The following is a 23,515-nucleotide window of genomic DNA, read 5'->3' on the forward strand; positions in this document are numbered from 1 at the left end:
AGTGCAGGCTGATTTGCAGGAGGGGACGAGGTCAATACGTTGAGCAAAAAGGGAAGGCAAGTTTGTGGTATGAAACGGTGGTGCCTAGATGAGGGTAACAGATCTCTGAGGTGAAAATGAAGGAATTGCAGTAGTTGCAGAGGCTTCACTGCATCATCCCTGGAGGGTTTTGATTGATTCCCCCCCCCCCCCCCAATGGTATTTGTTAACCGCTTACTATGTGACAGGCACTGTACTAAGCGCTAGGATAGATACAACCTAAAAGGATGGGGCGCAGTCCATGACCCATATAGGGGTCACAATTTTAATCCCCATTTTACAGATGAGATAACTGAGACCCATAGAAGTGAAGTAATAATGATGGTATTTGTTAAGCGCTTACTATGTGCCGGGCACTGTTCTAAGCGCTGGGGTAGATACAGGGTAATCAGGTTATCCCACGTGGGGCTCACAGTCTTCATCCCCATTTTACAGATGAGGTAACGTGCCTTGCCCAAGGTCACAAAGCCGACACATGGCTAAGCAGGGATTAGAACCCAGGTCCTCTGACTCCCGGGCTGGTGCTCTTTCCACTAGGCCAGCACTGCTTCTCATAGACATTGAGGAACATTAGCAAATCAAGGTTGTGGAAGACATGTTGCGGCTGCATTTATAAGGAGGGATAGTGGGAAAGGCTGGGGAACACTAGGAGGAGGAAGTTAGAGTAGTCCAGATGGGACTGACTGACAGATTGGACTGCAGGGTCAGAGGGTTTAAATAATTACATATGCTTCTGTAGCAATATGTGTATTTTGCAACACTGTTGGGGTGAGGGAAAATGGTAATAAACAATGAAAATGTCTTTGACCTGAGACTTTACAGCTGAGACCTGGCCTGAAAGAATTGGTTGTTCCTGCTATTGGCCACAGTAGACTTTTTGCCCCACTAAAATGTGTGGTTGTACATTGTTATTGTCATTATTATTATCATTATTGTTATTATTGTTATATTTAATTGCCTCATCTGTGTTAAACCCTGTTCTAAGTGCTGGGCTAGATACAAACTTTTTTGTTTTGTTGTATTTGTTAAGTGCTTACGTGTACCAGAGTAGGGTAGACAAGCTAATTGGGTTGGTTACAGACCATGTCCGACATGGGGCTTACAGTCTTAATCCGTATTTTACAGATGAGGTGAATGAGGCACAGGGTGACTTTCCCAAGATCACACAGCAGACAAGTGGCAGAGCTGGGACTGGAACCTCCCAGGCCCATGCTGGGCCACACTGCTTCTCTAAGTACAAGTTAATCAGGACAGACACAGTCCATATCCCACATGGGGCTTACAGTCTAAGAAGAACAGATATTGAAGCCCCATTTTACAGATGAGGATACTGAGGTACAGAGCAGTTAAGTGACTTGTCTGAGATCACACAGCAGGCAACTGGCAGAGCTGGGATTGGAATTCAGGTCTTCTGACATCCTGGCACATGCTATTTCTACAAGCCAGTGCTGCTTTCCATTGAGCCCCTTCTTCGGTTTTGTTTCCTGGATCCTTCATCAGAACCTACTTCTTAAGAAACTAGTCCTTAAAAGCACTAGAAAGAGAAGCAACAATGCCTAGTGGAAAAACACAGGACTGGGAGTCAGAGGACGTGGCTTTTAATGCCTGCCCCACCCCTGCCTGCTGTGTTCCCTTTGGCAAGTCATTTTATTTCTCTGTGCCTCAGTTTCTTCATCTGTGAAATGGGGATTCAGTACCTGTTCGATCTCCTACTTAGACTGGCATCCCCATGTGGGACAGGGATTGTGTCCAACTTGATCACCTTGTAGTTACCGTAGAGCTTAATATGGTGCTAAGCACATAGTAAGCACTTAACAAATAACAGTTATTATTGTTGCTATCAGAATCCTAGTGTTGCGAGATGCTCAGGTGGAAGGCACAACTCAGGTGCAAAGTGTAAGTAGTGTCCCTTTGTGAGTCTGAATTTTCAGGAACTGGAGATCCAGACAGTGGGGGGAACCAAGCTATTTTTCTTCTCCTGCTACCTCTTTTGATCCTTTCACTGTTGCTGAGCCCCATCTGCAGAATGACCTACTGGAAACAGCATGGGCCTGGTAGTTAGAGGATGTGCGTTCTAATCCCAGCTCTGCCACATGTCTGCTGTGTGACCTTGGGCAAGTCATTTAACTTCTCTGTGCCTCAGTTACCTCAACTGTAGAATGAGAATCAGGAATGTGAGCCCCATGTGGGACAGGGACTGTGTCCCACCTGATTACCTTGTATCTACCCCAGCACTTAGAACAGTGCACAGCACATAGTAAGCAATTAGCAAATGCCACAATTATTATGATTATTATTATCATTATTATTAGTATTACTCCCGCCACAGGGAGGGAATGGAGTAATAGAAGGTGGACCTCAAACTCAGCTGCTTGGGGAAGCAGTGTGGCCTAATGGAAAGAGCACAGACCTGGGAGTCAGAGGACCTGAGTTCTAATTCTGACTCTGCCAATTGCTAGCTGTGGCACCTTGGGCAAGTCAGTTAACTTCTCTGTCTCTCAGTTTCCTCAACTTTAAAGTGGGGATTCAATACCTGTTCTCCCTAGACTGAGAGCCCTATGAGGGGCAGGAACTGTGCCTGACTGAATTGAATTGTACTTACCCCAGTGCTTAGAACAGTGTTTGACACATATAAGTGCTTAATAAGTACCGCAAAACAAAACAAACTGCCACAAAGGTTTATTGGAAAAAGTAATGAAACAAACCCATAAGATGTGGTTTGCGATTCCATTGGCTTGGGTACTTCCCGTCCTCAGTAAGTCTAGATAATTGAGTGTTGGCTGGATCCAACTTAGGCTAAAAAAAAATTTACGTGGGAGGGAGAGGGGTATCTTTGGATCACAAGTGTTTAAAGAAATGTTGGTGTCACTTGGGGTGTTTGCCAAAGAATTCAGAAACTTTCAGAAAGATAGCCCAGCCAAGATTTTAAAGGAGATGATTTGAATCCCCGCATACCTCTGAGTGACCACAACTGACCCCTTCACCGCCTTGAAATTAAATTCAGGGGGAAGGTTCTTGGAAATCCTTGTAAATGGGAAAGCCAGGGTGTACTGAAAATTTGTGTCTGGGCAGTTACATCATGTCTGGAAGAAAAGAACCTGGGTAAAAATGGCCAAAGAGAAGCCTGAAGGCAATGGGAGAGTCATTCTGGGCACTTGAGGATTACTGCCATACCCCCAACTTCATCATAAGACAGATGCAAAGTTATGTTGACTTCATTTATTGCTTAATTTGAGGTCACCAAGCATCTCTAGCCTTAATTTGACAAGCCACATTCTGTTTTGTTAACATCAGGGCCATTTCCTCTCCTTGACATTTTAACGCATGGCTTCACACAATCACGGCCAATCTGCCTAGGGTAATGGTGAAAATCACGGTGCTTTTGGAGCTTATATAATCAAGCTCTCTGTCACACAAAGGCCATTGGTCAATTAGCTGCAAGGCTTGAGAGAGACAGAGAAGGGAGAAAATGGGGAGTGAGGTCAAAGCAGGAGCCTGGCTGTATGGAAGGTGATTGGAGTCTCCCCTCAGAAACCACAGATGAGCCTGGATCTGGAGCCCTCGGATCAAAGAGTCTGCCCTGGGGGATTTGATTCTGGTGATGGTGGTTTGCTCAGCACCACTCGTCCTCTCTCTTCTCTTCACCTTCCCCCTGGGGCCTGGAGTTACATGGCATAGTGGCTAGAGCACAGGCCTGGGAGTCAGAAGTTCATGGGTTCTAAGCCTGGCTTCACCACTTGTTCTGACCTTGGGCAAGTCATATCACTTCTCTGTGCCTCATTTACCTCATCTCTACAATGGGGATTTAGACTGTGAGCCCCACAGGGGACAGCGACTTTGTCCAACCCAATTTACTTGTATCCACTCCAGTGCTTGGTACAGTCCCTGGCACACAATAAGCGCTGAAGAAATACCATGATAATAATAATAATCATCATCATCATCATCATCATTATTATTATTATTACTGAGAGCCCAGTAGAGCCAAGGGCAACTCAGAGAGAACAAGGTGGCCAGTGCCTTCATGACTTTAGAGTGACAGTCACTCAATCAATGGTAATTATTGAGCTATTACTGTGTGCAGAGCACTGTACCAAGTGCTTGAGAGAGTACAGCACAGCGGAGTTGGTAAACCCATTCCCTGCCACAAGGAGCACAAAGCCTAGACAAGGAATGCCAACCTTCCCAGCACCTCTGCTAAGCTGCCTGTTTCAGTATCTAAAAATGGATATCTCTTTCCCATCCACTACCGTTGTACTACCCAACTACTACCCCACTACTGTCCTCTACTATCTCACCGAATGCTCCTGGTTTCCTCACCCAGTTTCTGGATGGGAGAGATGGAGAAGAATGAAGGGAATGGAAACCAGGATGATCTGAGGCCGACCTGAACCACTCAGGGCCACTGCTCTTAGAAGGATACCTCATAGACGTAACTTGCGTTTGAATGATCTGGATTCAAAGTCATGGGACTCGTCTAGACTCAAGATGACCTTGCACCTGGATTTGCCCAGTTTATTCGCTCCTTCCTCAGCCCTGCAGCACTTATGTACACATCCACAGTTCGATGCTTTGGGGAAAGTACAATAGAAATAGTAGACATGATTCTTGCCCTCAAGTTTCTTACAATCTAGTTGGGGAGATGGACTCTAAAATAAATTACAGATAGGAGAAAGTATATAAATATATGCTCATAAGTGCTTTTGATGATGGCGGTGAAGAGCTGAAATGATTATACGAAGTGGAGAGATGAGAAATCAAATGTTTAAGTCTTCCTGGTGAAGATGAGATTTTTGGAAGTGCTTAAAAGTTGGAAAAGAGAGGTGGTTTGTATATCAGAAGCAGTGTGGCTTAGTGTAAAGAGCACGGGCTTGAGAGTCAGAGGTCATGGGTTCTAATCCCGGATCTGCCACTTATCAGCTGTGTGACTTCGGGCAAGTCACTTAACTTCTCTGTGCCTCAGTTACCTCATCTGTAAAATGGGGATTAAGACTGTGGGCCCCACATGGGACAACCTGATCACCTTGGAACCTCCCCAGCACTTAGAACAGTGCTTTGTACATAGTAAGCGCTTAATAAATGTCATAATAATTATTATTATTATTACACCAGTGCTTAGAACAGTGCTTGGCACCTAGTAAATGCATAACAACTACAATCATTATTATTATATCCGAAGGAGGAGAGAGTTCCAGGCAGGACGGGAGGGTGTGAGCAGCAGGTCAGTTATGGGGAGAGACCAAAGTGAGGCATGGTGAATAGGGGTCTTGAGAGGAGTGACCCATGCAAATGGGGCTGTAGAGGGAGAAAACTGGGCAGATAGGAAGAGAGTTGATGTGGTGCTTTAAGCAGGAGTTTCTGCATGGTGTGGACAGGAATGGCCAACCATGGAGGCCTTTGAGAAGTGGGGAGACATGTGCGATGATCCGATGGGCACATTCAAATTCAGACTGGAGTCGGGAGAGGCTGAAGGCAGGTAGGTTGATAAGCAGACCAATGCAGTAGTAACCTGGGATGTAGTAAGTGTCCAGACCAGCATGGTGGCCATTTGGATAGAGAAAAAGGGATTGATTTTGGAAAAGTTAGAGGAGGAAGAATTGGCAGTATACCCAAGCGCTTAGTACAGTGCTCTGCACACAGTAAGTGCTCAATAAATATGATTGATGATGATGATGATCAAAAGAGAGGAGCAAGTCAAGGATAATGTCAGTTATTATGGATTTGAGACTCGGGGAGGATGGTGGCATTATCAACTGTGATAGGAAAGTGAGGTGGAGGAGAGAATGTGAGAGGGAAGATGAGGAGTTCAGTTTGGGACATGTCGAGCTTCAGGGGCCAGTGGATGTCTGGGGAATGATGGCCTGGTGACAGGTGGGAAATGGAAGATTGCAGAAGAGAGAGGTCAGTGTCAGTAAGGTGGATTTAGTAATGGCATTAAGTTCTTTGTCACTAGGAAAATTCTGGTTTTGTAGGGCTTAAAAGTACCATATAAATTCACAATTCTAGTACAGTGCTTGACACATACTTAACACATACCATAATATTATTAAAATATCATGTGGACAATTAGGTGGGTTCAAAGGAAATCAATATCTTCCTTTACTGATTTTTATATTAGCTTGGGCTTTGCAAATGATATTCCGGAGAATTAAAGAAAATCGTAATTAAGAAGTAAATTAACCTGGAGGCTAGAATAACCATGAATAAAACATAAATTAAGTCACCGCTGACTCATCTGTCACAAAATTTGAGTCACTTGTTCTTGTGATCTAAAGTATATAGACAGGTATGTACGGTTGTTAGCTGGTATAGCTTCCACAAATGGCAACTGTGAACTGGAACTGATTTGATTCAGGTATAAATATTGTCTACCTCTCTTAATTCCACATACCTTGATGGAATATTACCTCAGGCGGAGCACAGTCTTCTCATAATAATGATAATAATAATAATAATAATAATGGTATTTGTTAAGCCCTTACTATGTGCCAAGCACTGTTGCAAGCACTGGAGTAGATACAAGGTAATGAGGTTGTCCCACAGGCTCACAGTCTTAATCTCCATTTTACAGATGAGGTAACAAGCACAGAGAAGTGAAATGGCTAGCCCAAAGTCACACAGCAGAAAAGTGGCGGAGTCAGGATTGAACCCACACCCTCTGATTTCCAAGCCTGTGCTCTTTCCACTAAGCCACGCTGCTCCATCCCAGTGGATGTCTGTGTGTGTTTAGTGTGTATTTTAAAGAACCAATCTCCATAATTTCCTCAACACAAGACAGTGAGGGTTAGCATTCCAACAAAATATGAATCCAGGTCCTGGATTCCAAACTCCAAAGCCTGCCATTAAGTTGGCTTGTGACCAGAAAAACCACCTGTGATTAGAGCTATTTCCCTCAAATACCTCAGATGGATTTGGATCATGGTCACAAGGTGCTTTGAGAATATGAAGGATTTAGTAAGTAGTAGGAATTGATTACTAAAGTCTGGGTTACTCTGTGTCCAGCTAGAGCTCAGTGAATACCATTGATTGATTAATGAGCTACAAGAAGGGAATTGTAGTGGTATATCTGGTGATTTTAGTTCTGGCCACTCTTTACCTTTAGCTGACCTGGTGTTCCTCTGCTGATATGAGGAAGTCATTCGCACACTACATTTTAATTGCCCAATTTTTTATCCTGGATCAGGCTCGAAAAATTTTCTTCTGGGCTTTCTGGAATGGATTCTTCCACTCCCATCGGCAATTTAAATTTTTCATATGGACAGAGAAGAGAACAATTAAGGAGGACAGTTTTGCCCTAGGAATTTAAGGTATTGAGCAGAAGTGGTTCTAAAATCGCTAAAGAATAAAGTGATAAGGGAAGACTAAACACAGCCTTTGTTCTCCGCAGTTATGTACCTCAGCCAGCACCTATTTACCAAACTTTGGACTCATTTTCTTGCAGAGGATTTTCCTTTCTGCGGAGTGGGCTAAACCACTGTGATGCTCCAAAGCCCTCTTGGTCCAGTGGGAGCATCTCAGATATTCTCACATGTAAAGGGGAGCTGCTTCATGAAAAATATACCTTGGAAAGTGAGGCAGACACAAAGCACCTGCGGGGATAAACCTGACATGAAAATAAAGGTGGAAAAATAGGTGAACTGCAGAATTCATTACCCTGAGATGTTCAAGACACATCAAAGATCAGTGTCCTGCCACCTCAGATATTCAGCATGTTTGAGGAAAGATGATAGAGAATCCAAAACCAAAGGAGAACAACAAGTCCCCAATCAATGCAAATTAGGTAATAGAATTTGGAAATTCTGTTGCCTGGGCCACACAGTGCTCCCAGCTCCTGGAAAATCAACAGCTGGCTCCTTCAGTTGCTTCTAAATGAGAGAGAGGAAGTTGCTGGGAAATGACTCTGATCACGTGCCTTGAATACCTAGCCATGCTTGGCTTAAACATACTCTGGAATTGTTGTTGGGGCCCAGGGGAAAGAAGAGGTTACCAACCATGTTTCCCAAGCACTGCACGCCTGTCCCTTCTTCAGGCATGTCATTGGAGAGACCCCTGCCCTCCTCGGTCACCGACCCAGCTTAATGCCCTCCTGTCACTTTCAGTTGGGAGCAGGGACAGCACCATTGAGCTCATCCTTAATCTCTTTTGCAGGCTCCTCCTCTGCCTCCCACCCCCTAACTGGGAGGGGTCCCTGCAAGGTTCAGTTCTGGTCCCCTTCCATTCTCCATCTACACGCATTCCCTTGAGAACACATTCGCTCACATGGCTTCAACTACCACCTTGGAGAAGCAGCATGCCTCAGTGGAAAGAGTACGGGCTTGGGAGTCAGAGGTCATGGGTTCTAATCCTAGCTCTGCCACTTATCGGCTGTGTGACTTTGGGCAAGTCACTTCACTTCTGTGTGCCTCAGTTACCTCATCTGTAAAATGGGGATTAAGACTGTGAGCCCCATGTGGGACCATCTGATGACCTTGTATCCCCCCAGCGCTTAGAACAGTGCTTTGCACATAGTAAGCACTTAACAAATACCATTATTATTATTATTATTGTTGTTGTTGTTATTATTATTATTACCATCTCTATGTGGATGATTCCCAAATTGGCATCTCCAGCCCTGATCTCTCTCCCTCTCCACAGTCTCGCATTTTTTCCTGTCTTCAAGACATCTCTACTTGGATGTCCCACTGTCACCTCAAACTGAACATGTCTAAAACAGACCTCCTAACCTTCCCACCCAGACCCTGTCTTTCCTATCACTGAAGACACTCTCTTCATATCTGGTAGACAATTACTCTCCCACCTTCAAAGCCTTATCCCAGAGGCCTTCCATAATTAAGCCCTCATTTCCTTTATCCCCCTCCCTTCTGCCTCACCCGATTTGCTCCCTTTATTCCCTACCCCATAGCCCCACAGCACTTACGTACATTTCTGTAATGTATTTATTTATATTAATGTCTGTTTGCCCTCTCTAGACTGTAAGTTCATTGTGGCAGGAAATGTGTCTGTTATATTGTACTCCCCCAAGGACTTAATATAGTACTCAGCACACAATAAGCACTCAATAAGTACAGCTGATTTATTAAACCAAGCATAGATAATGTTTCCAGGAGCAGTGGATGGTCCTCAGTGTCAAAGGCAGCTGAGAGGATTTGGCAAGAAAGAGATCGTTGGTGACCTCTGAAAGGGCAGTTTTTATGGAGTGAAGGGGGCAGAAGCCAGATTTGAGGGGTTCAGGAAGAGAATTGGCAAAAAGGAAGGGGAGGCGGCAGGTGTAGACAACATACTCAAGGGCATGGCCTAATGGATAGAGCACGGGTCTGGGAGTCAGAAGGACCTGGGTTCTAATCCCACCTTTGCCACTTGTCTGCTCTATCACCTCAGACAAGTGACTTCACTTCTCTGGACCTCAGTTACTTCATCTGTAAAATGGGGGGTTAAGACCATGAGCCCCATGTAGGACAGGGACTGTGCCCAACTTGATTTTTCTTGTATTCACCCCTGCGCTTAGTACAGTGCCTGGCACAAAGTAAGTGCTGAACAAATACCACAATAATGATAATAATAATAATTATTATTAAGGAGCTTGGGAAGGAATGAAAGGGGGGAGATTGGGTGATAACAGGAGAGAGCCCTGGGGTCAAAGGGTTTTAGTTTTTTGCAGGATAAAGGAGACATGATCATGTTTGAAAGTAGTGGGGAAGAAGCAGTTGGAAAATGAGTGGTTGAAAATGCCAGTCAGGGAGAGAAGAAGGGAGGGGGCAAGTAGTTTAGTAAGCTGCAGAGAGATGGATTTTGAGAAGAGTGGTGAGATGTCCTTCTGAGGTACTGCTGGGAAAGATGGGCGAGTTGGAAAAGGAGAGACTGGAGAATAGTAGGGGAGGTTTTAGAGAAGTCACACTTGATGATTTCAATTTTCTCAGTAAAGTACATGTCTGTAATGTATTCATTTATATTAGTGTCTGTTTGCCCTCTCTAGACTGTAAGAGATTTGGGGGATGGTGGAGCAGCACTCCAGATGCTACAGAGAAATCCGATCCTTGGGGAAGCTACTATGAAATCATCAGAAGTTGGGGTGGAAAATCAGTGGAAGGGCAAGGGGAATCACTGTGTTCAGTACCCATGTGTGGATTTTGACAACTTTATCTTTTTTGGGTGCTTAAGAACTTGATATTATTGTGAGGGGAAAAAGATCCAGATTGTTGTGAGTAGCAATAATGCTTGATATTTGATCAGATCCTTCCTTTGGAATAATAATTGTGTTTATTAAGCTCTTACTAGATGCCACACACTGTGCTAAGTATAGGGGTAGATTCAAGATAATCAGATCAGTCACCAGGCCTTGGGGCCCCCAGCCTAAGAAGGAGGGAAGTCAGTGATCCTTCCCATTGTATAGATTAGGAAAAAGAGGCCCTGAGGAGTTAGATGGGTTACCCAAAGTCACCCAGCAGGCCAGTGGCTTAGCTGGAACTGGAACCTGGACCACCTAACTGCCAGGACCATGCTCTTTCCACTGATACATGTGTCATGTAACTGGAAGAGACTTCAAAATGCCATGGGTAGAGCTCCAAGAAGCAACTAGAGCTCCAGTCTCCCAAACAAACCAGATAATTATTTTAAATAAGTCCATTCCAAGGAAAGAATGATCTGTTTTGTCCTTCTAATTTAGGTGCAGGCATACAATACCCACTCCAAGTTTGCAGCAGGAACATAGTAAATGAGTATGCCAAAGTGATGCGTACACAAGGAAAGCATAACAGTCAGAGCCTCTCGATGACTCAGATTTTGGAAGATCACATGGGACCCCATGAGAGTCTGTCGGCAGAGGGCCCCACAGAAGAATGAGACTTCTCTACTTTCTGTTCTTCCATCTTCTGGGTGGCGGCCCAGTCATGACCACATCTATAGAAACATCTGTAAATATTGGCTAGGAGCAGTCGCCCCCTTTATTTTCTTTTGTTTCTAGGGTGTGTAGCTGTATTTATCCCAATACTATTTCCCCAAGGCTTGCTGGGGCCATCTGGCTCCCTTGCCACACTCTCCCCTACATGTCCAACTCCTTGCACCCCTTCTCCCTCTCTTGCCCTTCCGTCTCTCCTGATGGTTTTGGGAAGAGTGACTGTCTCCTGCCTGCTCAACACCTTATCTCTGTCCGTGGCTGTGTCTCCCATTAGCACCACCCTGTGTGTCGCATAATGCTGGGGACTAGAGATGAAGTTTTGGATTAGGGAAATGGTAGAGATAGAAGGGGAAATGAGGCCTTGGCTGTCTGGGGTTGGGGTAAAGTAACTGTCCAATCTGATGACCTTGGGTTTAGTCCAGTGCTTAATTGAGTGCTTGGAACATAGTAAGCACTTTAGCAAATACCACCACCATAATACTAAGCACTGTATTAAGTGCAGTTGAGTAAATAATCAGATAATCAGATTTGATACAGTCCCTGTCCCCCATATGGCTCATAGTCTATAGGGGAGGGAGAAACGGTATTTAATCCCCATTTTACAAATGAGGTAACTCAGGCACAGAGAAGGTAAGTGACTTCCCCAGGTCACACAGAAAGTAATTGACAGAGCCAGAATTAGAACTCAGGTCCTCTGACTGCCAAACCCATGTTTTTTCCACCAGACAATAATGCTTCCTTTATTAACTTATATTTCACTCCTTCCTTATTGCTCATTTGTATATGTATACTAAATTTGTTTATTTTGACCACAATATCTTTATGTTTGTCTTCCCTGTTAGAGTGTAAGCCCTTTGTGGACAGGGGACATGTCACTTCTTTATTTTGTACTTTCATTCATTCATTCATTCAATCGTATTTGTTGAGCGCTTACTTTGTGCAGAGCACTGTACTAAGTGCTTGGGAAGTACAAGTTGGCAACACATAGAGACGGTCACTACCCAGCAGCGGGCTCACAGTCCAGAAGGGGGAGACAGACAACAAAACAAAACATATTAACAAAATAAAATAAATAAATAAATAGAGTAATAAATACGTACAAACATATATACATATATACAGGTGCTGTGGGGAGGGGAAGGAGGTAAGGCGGGGGGGATGGGGAGGGGAAGAGCCTAGTAGAGTGCATCATACCAAGTGGATGATCAATAAATACTACTAAATATTAAACTACTAAATGCTAAAACTACTAAATATTACAATAAATAAATACTAATACTACTACCACTAATACTAGTACTGGTAGAAGATGCACAAATGGAAAACTTTGCCCTAGGGTTTCCTATCAGTGGTATTTATTGGGTGCTTACCATGTGCGGAGCACTGTACTAAGCACTCGGGATAGTACAATAACATTGGTAGGCACAATCCCAACCCTCTAGGAGCTTACAGTATAGTTAGGGAGACTGACATTAAAATAAAATATAAGTAGGAGAAGTGTAAAAGTATAATGAGATCATCATCAATGGTATTTATTTGGTGCCTTTTGTGTGCAGAGCACTTTACTAAGCGCTTGGGAGAGTGTAATGCAACAGAAATGGTAGATATGTTCCCTGCCCACAACTTGCTTGCAGTCTAGAGGGGACATTGCAGTCTAGAGGGGGGATATGTACATAACTTCTGTGGAGTCGAGTGAGAATCAAAATACTTGGTGCGTGTGGATACAGGTTCATAGGGGATGCAGAAGGGAGGGAGAATTGGCTGGGGAGATGGAAGGTTAGTCAGTTCAGGTTTCCCAGTAGAGATATGATTTCAAGAGTGTTTTGAAGATGGGGAGAGTAGTGGTCGGTCAGATCTGAAGGGGAGGGAGCTCCAGGCAGGAGGAAGGACTTGAGCTAGGATTTGATGGTGAGAGACAAAAATTGAGGCACAGTAAGTTATTTGGTGTTAGAGAAATTAGATGAGGTAAGAAGGGAGAGAGGTGATTGAGAATCTTAAAGCTGATAGTGAGGAGTTGTTATTTGGTGTAGTGGTGAATGAGAAGGAACTGGAGGTTTTTGATGAGTGGAGAGATGTGTGCAGAACATTTTTTTAAGAAAAGGAATCCAAATAATGGAGTGAAATATGGACTGGAGATGGGAGAGGCTGGAGGCAAGGAGGTCTGAAAGGAGGCCAGTGCAGTCTTTGAAGTGGGAAATGGAATTAGATGAAGTGTTAATTTTCTGCTTGTGCAGGGTGACTAGGTTTCATCTTTGTGACCTAGTGGACTGAACATGGTTTTGAGAGTGAAGAGACCTGTGTTCTAATTCCAGGTCCACCACTTGCCTGCTGTGTAATCTTGGGCAAGCCACTTAGCTTCTCAGTTTCCTCATCTCTAAAACAGGGATGAGGATAAAAAATTTTTTTCCCCTTCTCCTTAGACTGTTTACCTCATGTGGGACAAGGACTTGTCTAATATATTTTTTACCCCAGTTCTTAGTACAGTGGTATTTTTTATTATTATTCAAGCTATTATTTTCACACCCCATCATCACCACAGACTCTAAACTCTGCTCTGATTATTATGCAGTGTAGTTTAAGTGGCCTAACTTAATGGGTTTGTCTGGTTCCTGAACTTTTAAGGGGTAAAACAGAACATTAACATAAAACATTGTTTTAAACTGTGGCCAAACCAAAGTGATTAAATCATCCTGTGGCTGTGTTAGTACTTTGGTGAGAACAACAGACAGCAAATCTGTGAGCGGGCAGAATCATTTCCCTGCCACCCGCTGAGAAAGTAAGTCCCTTGCAGGATTTGGGGTACCGTAATACACTATGGGGATTTCATTCAGCCCTGTAGTGGCCCCAGGTGATCATAACCCATTCCTGGACAGAATGGCCCCAGGACAAGATGACCAAATGTGGGGATTCTTGGTTGACTTGAGCAATACCAGTCTAGGAGTGCCTGGGGCTTCTAAGAGGGTTGAAGCCCACCTTTCTCTGTGGTGGGTGGGTGGCTGACTGAGGGAATCCAATGTGAAGAGTGATCATCCACCTTTGTTCACCTGGCTTTTAACTTTGCCAGCTAAAGAAACAAAAGAAAATAAACTCAAGTGTTGGCATTGTGGGGAAGAAGAAAACCTGGTGAGATTGGGGGCTTCAGCTGGATCACACACTAGATGCATGGCATCCTGCTGTGCGACTAGCTACTACTAGCTTAAATATTAATGTTGTGTAAAAATGAGGGAAGGTATTAATAAAAATGGAGATGTTTGTATTCTGTATATTTTGCTACCAGGGCCACAGGAGCAGGTCAGCGTTTTTTTGTAGCAACAGATTGTTCTGTTTTCTTGTGTATTCAATTACCTTCATCTGCTTAGTATTAGGAAATAATAGAAATGGGGAAGGGGCATTTGTAATATATTAAGCAAAGTTGAATTGGCTGCATTCACACGTCTTCCTGTTCTCCTTTTTCCTTCACAAATACCCATTCTTTTCTTGGCTTCTTTTCCGCTACAGGTGGGACTCTTTCCGGGACACTGCGTTGAGTTAATCAACCAAAAAGTCCCTCAATCAGTGACGAATTCCGTGCCAAAACCAGGTCAGTGCACTTTGTTTATTATGGTGAGCATTTCATAATATGGCTTAAGTTGACAAAATCCACTCTTCCAATTGAATCCACTACTTGTTTTCTGTTTTTGGCTCTGTTTGTCTGAGTGTTGACACAGTTGCACATCCATTGCATACTTGTCTAATTTCATGTCCCATTGTTGAGTGTTGTCCATTCTGTGTGGCTGTGTTGTTCATTTCACATAGTTTTTCATGCGCCATAGCTTTTAAAGATTTTTAATGAGTGACCTCCAAGTGCATAGATCTCAGCCTCCTTCTACTTTCAGTGTCATTCCAGTGTAATTTAGCATATTAATTAAACAATGAGTTCTTCAGGCCTATGCAGTATCCATGATATGCTGTGCAGATCCCTGCCCTGGGTGCTGAGCAAATGAAAATGAGAACAAACCAAAGGTAGTTCCTACCTCAAGGTCTGGATGAAGGTGAATCAGAAAAATGCAACTCTCATAAATTCATTCTGTTGTATTTATTGAGTGCTTACTGTATGCAGGGCATACTAAGCACTTGGGAGAGTACAACAATAAACAGACATATTCCTTGCTCACAACGAACTTACAGTCTAGAGATCTTCTTCAAATGCCATTGAGTCGTTTCTGACCCTTAGTGACTCCATGGACACACCTTTCTCAGAACATCCCCTCTTCTTTCAGAAAGTTATTTTGGTATGTGTTCTGGTATGTTTTCTCTGTATAGTCTAGAGGTAAACTTTGAAAAAATACGACACAAAGAAATGCTCAAACTTCAGAAAGATCAAAGCACATCTGTCATCTCCTAGCTGAGGTGCAGCCTGCTCTAACTCAGAGCCTCAAACCTTTCCTAAATGATCCTAACTTTTCAAGATGGTGGGATGGTTTGCTTCATCCTCCACCTGTTCTTGTGGTGGGAGGGTAGGGGCAAGCTGCATTTTTCGAAGTGGTGGGTTATCAGTAGACGGGACAGAAGGCCATGGTCCTGCTGCTTCAGTATCTCCTGGGTTTGGGTTTTTTTTTTCTGGAAACAATTGAGGAGGAAGGAATAAAATGATTAGAGGAAGGAAGGCTAAGCTTACTTGAATAGTTAAGAGCCCTGTAAATGTTTTGGTTCCTTCCAAATCTTAACAGGAGCCTCTTGGGAGATCTTGAAACATGGAGTCTCCATTTTGTGCATGAAGTACTATTGAAGCAGGCACATAGTCCTGGATAATTAAGAGATTGGAATTTTAATTGTCTAAACTGCTCAGGATTTGGGATCCTGTTTTCCCTTTTAGTGTATGGTTAGTAGGGAGGCCTGGGAAACAATTTTATTGTTTATAGAGAAGAGTTTGGTTGGGCCTGGGAGTCAGAAGACCTGGGTTCTAATTCCAGCTCCACCATATGCCTTCTGTATGACCTTGGGCAGGTCATTTAACTTTTCTGTACCTCAGTGTTGTCATCTGTAAAATGGGAATTCAAGACCTGTTCTCCTTCCTACTTAGACTGTAAGCTCCATTTGGGATAGGGACTGTATCTGACCAGGTTATCTTCTCTCTAACCCAGCACTTATTACAGTGCTTGGCACATAATAAGCACCTAACAAATGCCACACTTATTTTTCAGACTTCGAAATGTAGTAAAATGTGTGTGTGTTTACATGGCATAACCATGTTTGGCCTGTCAGCCTTGTTCAAATCCTCACTAATACATTAAAAGCCAAAATAATTATCTTCTGGCTGTTCACTGGCTTATTTGACAGAGAAATGGGTGGCATTATCCCAGGTGCTCAGTGATCTTTCCAAAGAGATCAGCCCCAGAATAGATGGGTTTTGGATATACAACTTCCAGTCTCTATGCTGCGGTACTCCCGACTGCTGTACGAAAATGACATAGGGGTCCACCTAAGTTATTTGAAGGAAGTTCATTTATTCAGCCATATATATCGAGTGCTTACTGTGTGCCTGGTACTAAACACTTGGGGAGTACAGCGTAACAATAAACAGACACATTCACTGCCCACAACGAGTTTACAGTCTAGAGGGTGCCTCCCATCACCTTCCTCCTTCCCCAGATTAATCACTGTGGCATTTGTTAAGCTATTACTATGTGCCAAGCGCTGGACCAAGCAGTGGGAGAGATACAGAGTAATTAGATCGGACACAGTCCCTGTCCCATGTGGGGCTCAGAGTCTAAGGGGGAGGGAGAACAAGTATCGAATCCCCATTTTGCAGATGAGAAAACTGAGGCCCAGTGAAATTAGGTGACTTGCCCAGGGTCCTAAAACAGGCAAGTGGCAGAGCTGCAATTAAGGTCCCGGTTCCCTGCCTCCCAAGCCCTTGCTTTTTCCATTAGGCCCTACTGCTTCTCAGTTGTTTTAACATTCTTTGATGTTGGTCATTCCTTATAAATGATGATGAGTAAGTCATTGCCTAATTGGGCTCCTTTAACCTGGGGTGTTTCCACAGGCATTCTTCCCAGTTGCTTATGAGAAACTCCCTGTGACTATACAGACCCTTCACAGAGTCACTATGAAAACCTTTTCTTATACAGAAATGTCAGAAAGGAATGCCCTCTTTCCCTCCTCCCATGCAAAGGTAATTGATGCTGGAGGCAACAGAACCTTGAACACAATACAGTGATCAAATGTGAAAGCCTTACACACATTTCAGGAGAAGGAGACTTACATGAGGGACAGGGAATTTGTGGCAGGACTTTTCATGATGGGTTACGTAAGTAGTCCAGCCATCTGTTTTGATATGAACAAATATCAGTTAGGTTAGGGACTTGTTACTGTCTGGTAGGAACCATTAGTTCAAAGTGAAAAAAGTGAAAATGTAAATCTAAGCTACTCGTGACATAAGGGCAAATGCTGGACTGCTGTTTTCTCCTTTTGGGAGACTGGGGTGCTTTCTAAAATTAGGGTAATGCACAGTGGTCCTCAAGAGCAGGTGTCTCTGTAACTCATGTATTAATCACATATCACTTCCTGGAACGGGTACAAGTGAAAGTGGAGACAGAGGAGTAGCATTAAGAAACCACCATGTTTTTTTCACCGAGGTTTCTGAGGCCAGGAATTACAAGATCTCTTAAAACAAATGACCAATTCTCAAAGTATGTCTTGTCTATAGTTAATCTTAACTTTCTCGGCTATAGAGAAGTCTCTTATATCATACTCTCTTAAGGTCTTAGTACAGTGTTCTGCACACAGTAATCACTCAGTAAGCAGCACAGACTAGTGGAAAGAGCACAGGCTTGGGAGTCAGAGGACCTGGGTTCTAATCCCACCTTGGCCACTTGTCTGCTGTGTGATCTTGGGCAAGTCACTTCACTTCTTTGGGCCTCAGTTACCTCATCTGTAAAATGGGGATTAAGACTGTGAGCCCCCTGTGGGACAGGGGCAATGTCCAATCTGATTAGGTTTTATCTACCCCAGCACTCAGTACAGTGCCTGGCACATAGTAAGTGCTTAACAAATATTATTAAAAAAGTCATTGATTGATCTGTGTCTTTGAGTTAAACAGAATTGACCACAATTTTAGTTATAGCTACAGAGAGTACATACATTAGCATTAACTTTTAGTTTTAACACTTTTATTAAAAATAAAGTTTTATGTTTAAATCGTTAAGGACATGAAGAACCTAGAGCATAAAGGTGCTTGCTCTGCAGGAATGTATGAACACAGAACAGCCTGTGTTGTTTTATAGCAAATAGATTTGAAAGGATTAAATATTCTAGTGAAAAGCCAATGCTGAGCTCACATTTGTGTCTTGCTTTAATTTGAAATGATAGAGGTTGGTTTGGCAGAAATTATTTGGAGCAACTTCTTAATGTAGTCATAAAACATACTAGTCGTGTTGAAATAAAATTAACGATTACATGGACAAGTTTTATAGATGATTAGGGAAATGATATAAAAGGGTGAGACCCAGCCCTTGTAGATTCCTGTTTCGTACCTTCAGAACCAAATATCCTTGAATATAAAATACTAAGAATCCTGACTAGGGATTGTTTAAACAAGTTCGTAGGGGGATTGGCCACAGTGCCTAAGTAGAAACAGAGAATCTGAACTTGCAGTTGTCTTGAGAAAGCGGTCAAAACTTAAGTGCTTCTTACCACAAGTTTGTTTTAAACCACAAAGATTTGTTGCTGTCTCCTCTCCACTGACTACTGCTTAGCAGTTGACCTTATAGCACGGAACAACCCGTACACTTAGCCTTTTCCTCTGAACCATCAACACATCAATCTCTGAAAGTAGAATTTAGCCGGGCTGCTGTTTCTGTCTTTCCCCAAGGAGCTAAATTAATTGACTAATCAGATGCCAATGGTTTCGGTACCAGACAAGTAAATAACCCCTCCAGATGGATGCATTTCAGAATAGACTTCCTTCCTCTCGAAACCAGAGCCCATTCCTGAAGATCTGCCTCCAGGAGCCAAAGTCAGGGAGCAAGCGTAGTCAGCTCTTAGTACAGTGCCTGGCACATAGTAAGTGCTTAAAAAATACCATTTTTAAAAAAGTGTATTGTGGCCGCCGTTCGGCTGCTTCCCAAATTGGAAAGGTCTATTTTTGTCTGAATCTTCTAGATTCAGCTGAGGACCGATAGGAACTGTCGGGGACTCAAGGGTCCAGCCCCATTAACAGTTCAGCTCAGTTCTGTACCCGCTCTCGGCTTAAGGACTCCTGGAAAGTTCTAGGCTGTTCCTCCTAAGCCTTCTGGATTCTGTTTCATGGGACCAGGGGAATCCTAAGGTTGGACCCACAAAATAGCAGTCACTACTTTGGTCAGGGAATTAAGGAAGGCTGAGGAGTGCTTTCAAGGAGCAAAGGTCCAGACAGGATCAGGAGCCTTGATATTGTAGGGAAGCAAGGTGCTCATAGAACAATTCATTCATTCATTCAGTCAGTTGTATTTACTGAGCATTTTACTGTGTGCAAAACACTATTCTGAGCACTTGGGAGAGTACAGTACAACAACAAACACACACATTCCCTGCCCACAATGTGCTCAGACTAGAGGGGGAGACAGACATAGAACAATAGCTCATCTACCAACCTATTCCTAAAGGGGGGTAATTTTAATTTGCTTTGCTGGTTATAGTGCAAAATCTCTAAATCAATCCTATTTGTTGAGCAATTCCTGGGTCCAGAGCACTGCTTGGAGAGTACAGTAAAGCAGAGTTGGAGGCACATTCTCTGCCCACAACAAACTTTCAGTCTGGAGGGGGAGGCAGAGATGAACCTAAATTACAGCTATGTACTTAAGTGCTGTACAGCCACAGGTTGAGTGAATAAAAGGTGCAAATCCAAGTGCAAGGGTGATACAGAAGAGAGCAGGAGAAGAGGAAATGAAGACATAGTGGGGAAAGGTCTCTTGGAGGAGATATGCTTTTAATAAGGCTTCGAAGGTGGGGGAAGTGATTCTCTGTCAGATGTGAAGAGGGAGAGTGTTCCATTCATTCACTGTCATATTTATTGAGCGCTTACTTGGGAGAGTACAATACAACAGCAGACATTCCCTACCCCACAGTGAGCTCACAGTCGAGGGGAGACGGAGGCAGGATGTGGGCGAGAGGAAGGCATTAGAGGAGCAAAGTATGCAGGCTGGATTGTAGTAAGGAAATGGTTGATGTAAGGTAGGAGAGGCCAAGCTGATTGAGTGATTTAAAGTCAATGGTAAGGAGTTTCTGTTTGATGCGGAGGTGGATAATAATAGTAAGAATAGTGATTATGGTATTTAAGTGCTTACTAGTTGCCAGACACTGTACTAAGCATTGGGGTAGATACAAGCAACTCAGGTTGGACACTGTCCTTGTCCTACTTGGGGCTTACAGTCTCAGTCCCCATTTTACAGATGAGGTAACAGGCACAAAGCAGTGAAGTGACATCCCCAAGGTGACACAACAAACAAGTGTTGGAGCCAGGATTAGAACCCATGAACAACCTTCTGACTCCCAGGCCCATGCTCTATCCACTACACCATGCTGCTTCTCTAAGGTTCTTGAGGATCAGGGAAACATGAACTGAATCTATCTGTGGAAAAATGATCCAGGCAGCAGAGGGAAGTATAGACTGGAGCTCGGGGAAACAGGAGGCAGGGACATCAGCAAGGAGGCTGTTGCACTAATCAAGGTGGGATAGCTTAAATGCTTGGATAAACATAACAGTAGTTTGGATGGACACAAAAGTGCAGATTTTAGTGGTGTTGTGAGTCCAGGGAGAAGAATAGATTGGGTGTAAAAAAAAAAAATATATATATATATATATCTTATAGGCCATCAACCAGTCTTATGCGCTTATTGAGCATTTATTTTGTGCAGAGCATTATACTAAGCACTTGGCAGAGTACAGTAGAATAAGTAGACAGTGATCCCTGTCCTCCAGGTGCTCTGCTAGATTATGAATTCCTTCTGGGCAGGGATCAGGTCACGCCTACTAACTCTATTGCCCTTTTCTCCCAGAAAGTATAGTGCTCTGTGCTCTCCACAGAATAATCACTAAATAAATACTATTGATTGACTTACTGTCTATCAGGGAGAGACAGACTAGGTAGTACATTTTTCTAGGTTACTAGTAATTTTTTTAAAATGGTGTTTGTTAAGCCCTTACTCTGTGTCCAGCATTGTTCTAAGCCTTGGGGTAGATACAATTTAATCAGGCTGATTACAGTACCTGTCCCATACGGAGCTCTCAGTCAAACAGGAGGGAGAACAGATATTGAATCTTCATTTTGCACTTGAGGAAACAGAGGCACAGAGAAGTGAAGTATCCAAGGTCACACAGCAGGCAACCCATACCCCCTGGCTCCAGTCCCCTAGTTTTTTCCCCCTAGGTCACACTCCTCCTCTTTTTTGTTTCTGTTACATGTGTGACAAGCTGGTTTTCATCAAGTAGCATAAAGGTCAAAAGCTGCAAATTTAGATATACCGAAATGAGTCTCATACATCATATTCATTGTTGTCATTATCATTATCATCCTTCTTAGGTGCTTTTTTGGTGGAAGATTGAAATCCCATTTTATATCTAAATTCTGATGAGCTTCTTTATGGTATGTCATTAGTGTTGGTGAACATTCAAAGTGTATAGGTCCTATCATTTGGAAATTTTTACTTTACTCTACCGAGGCAGCTAACTTGCTTCTGAGTCAGTGGTCACTTTTCATCATGTTCTTGGCTGTGTCCGTCATTTGTTTCTGGAATCCCAAGCCTGTCATCCTGTTTTCTGTGTGTCTGTTAAACACCCGTCCCCATTACCATTATCCATCATTCACATTTAGCACCAAGTATCCTATCAAATCACACTGATTTTTGCCTAGGGAACTTACTGGAAGTCCTATAGTCCAAAGCCAGTGATGAAACACACTGTAAATGGAAATGCCTTCAAGCTAATGCTGGTACAGAGAAGAGAGCTTGAGATGGTCTCTTGATCAGAAGCGTAGGAGCTCCTAGCATATCTTAAAAATCAAGGGAAATAATGTTATTAAAAAGCCAAGAATGGGATGTTGACATCTCTCTGAGCATCCCTCAAAGCAGACATGCCTGATTGCTCAACTGTGAGAGAACAGTGACTATCTTTTACCACACGTCTTCTTCGTATCTCCCTGTCATCGCCGGCACCAATTCCGATCAGGCCCAGGGAACACTGGGTTCTTAATTTAGCATGAAAGTATGGCATCAACTAACTCAGGCCTCGCTTCGCAGCTTTGAAACGGTCCTCCTTGTTGTAGAAACAACTTCTAGGCTGGGAATGGAAGCTTTATTTTTAACTCTGCCATCTGTCATTGTGAGATTCCAAAACTGAAACCCGAAGCTACCGTTCAGGGACGCAGACAGATTTAAATTGCCGCATGCTGTTCGGCAGGAAGTGAAAAGGTGGAACTTCTGTGAGCTGTGCGAGCCCTCCCAGAAGCCCTCAGTAATTGGTGCACAGGGATTGTCAAGCAGTCAGGCCTGATACCACTGACGCTGTTGAATCTCCCACAACTGTGGTCCTGTTTTTGTTGTTGTTGTGGGTTTTTTTATGGGATATCTTAAATGCTTACTAGGTGCCAGGCTCTGTACTGAGTACTGGGGTAGATACAAGATAATCGGGTTAGACACTGAGATGCAGTTAGACACTGAGACACAGTGTCTAACACAGAGACACAGTGAAGTGATTTGCCCAAGGTCATAGAGCAGACAAATGGCAGAGCCTGGATTAGAACTCAGGTCCTCTGATTCCCAGTCCAGTGCTCTTTCTACTAGGCCATGCTGCTTTTGTCGCATTTGGCAAAAAGAGAGAAAAGGCCCACTTAACCACTTGAGGGGGGTTTAGGCAGTCTCCGCTGGAGCAGAAGCAAGGGTTTGGGGAAGAAAAAAAAGTTGTGGGAGAGGAGGCTGTTGGAGAGAAGATGTCCTTGCATCAATTGGTTTTAATGGTCTAGAGAGAAATGACATTGTGGCTTTCTGACTGAGGAGTAACTGCAATGAATGTCTTTTTCTTCCTGGGTGCATTTTTAACCATTTCTCTTTTGAATTGTACCTTCCCAGTCTCCCCCGCCCATGGAGCCCGCCCGGCGTCTTGGAGCTACTTCCCCCCTTGTAGGTTTTGGTTTCTTCTTTCTTCTTCTCTTTGTGCATATAAAACAGTCAGGGTTGGGGCAAGTTAAGAACTTTTCAAAGGTGACCTCCCTTCTTTACTCAGGAGTCACTTGGGGTTGTCAGAAGGGGAATGAGGGACTTCCTTGTATACTGAGTAAGCACAAGATTTTCCTCCAGCCTCTTGACCTGTCCCCTTGCCAGGATTTGCAGTGGGTCATTCACAACCACTCATGCCCCTCCCCCCCCTTGCCCCCACCGTGGGGGATAAGGTATGTGTGTGGTTGTTGCCTAAGGTGCAGAGGGTTAGAAGAGTCCTGGGTCCCCATTTCCCGACTGACTTGTCCCAACGATTCCTACTAAAAAAGGACCGCATTGTGACTTTAATAATCGCCACACTGTGTTCACAGAGGGCAGAGCAGGGAGTGAAGGAGAGGATCCTGGAGACTT

General features: G+C 43.6%; 1 protein-coding gene across 8 annotated transcripts in view; it reads left to right on the top strand.

The window, feature by feature from the left end:
* The window catches only part of ARHGAP32 (Rho GTPase activating protein 32), a 368,515-nt gene that overhangs the window by 252,129 nt on the left and 92,871 nt on the right, over positions 1 to 23,515 (top strand). For 4 of the 8 annotated variants that reach the window (XM_038753686.1, XM_038753688.1, XM_038753689.1 and 1 more), the window contains 2 exons: positions 14,432 to 14,513; positions 23,018 to 23,068. In XM_038753686.1, coding sequence (XP_038609614.1) covers positions 14,432 to 14,513; positions 23,018 to 23,068 — 133 coding nt within the window. The remainder of the gene's footprint in view (positions 1 to 14,431; positions 14,514 to 23,017; positions 23,069 to 23,515) is intronic. The other 4 variants (XM_038753690.1, XM_038753691.1, XM_038753692.1 and 1 more) reach the window with 1 other exon arrangement.

Source organism: Tachyglossus aculeatus, chromosome 11, assembly GCF_015852505.1.
Source record: "Tachyglossus aculeatus isolate mTacAcu1 chromosome 11, mTacAcu1.pri, whole genome shotgun sequence".
Classification (NCBI taxonomy): domain Eukaryota; kingdom Metazoa; phylum Chordata; class Mammalia; order Monotremata; family Tachyglossidae; genus Tachyglossus; species Tachyglossus aculeatus.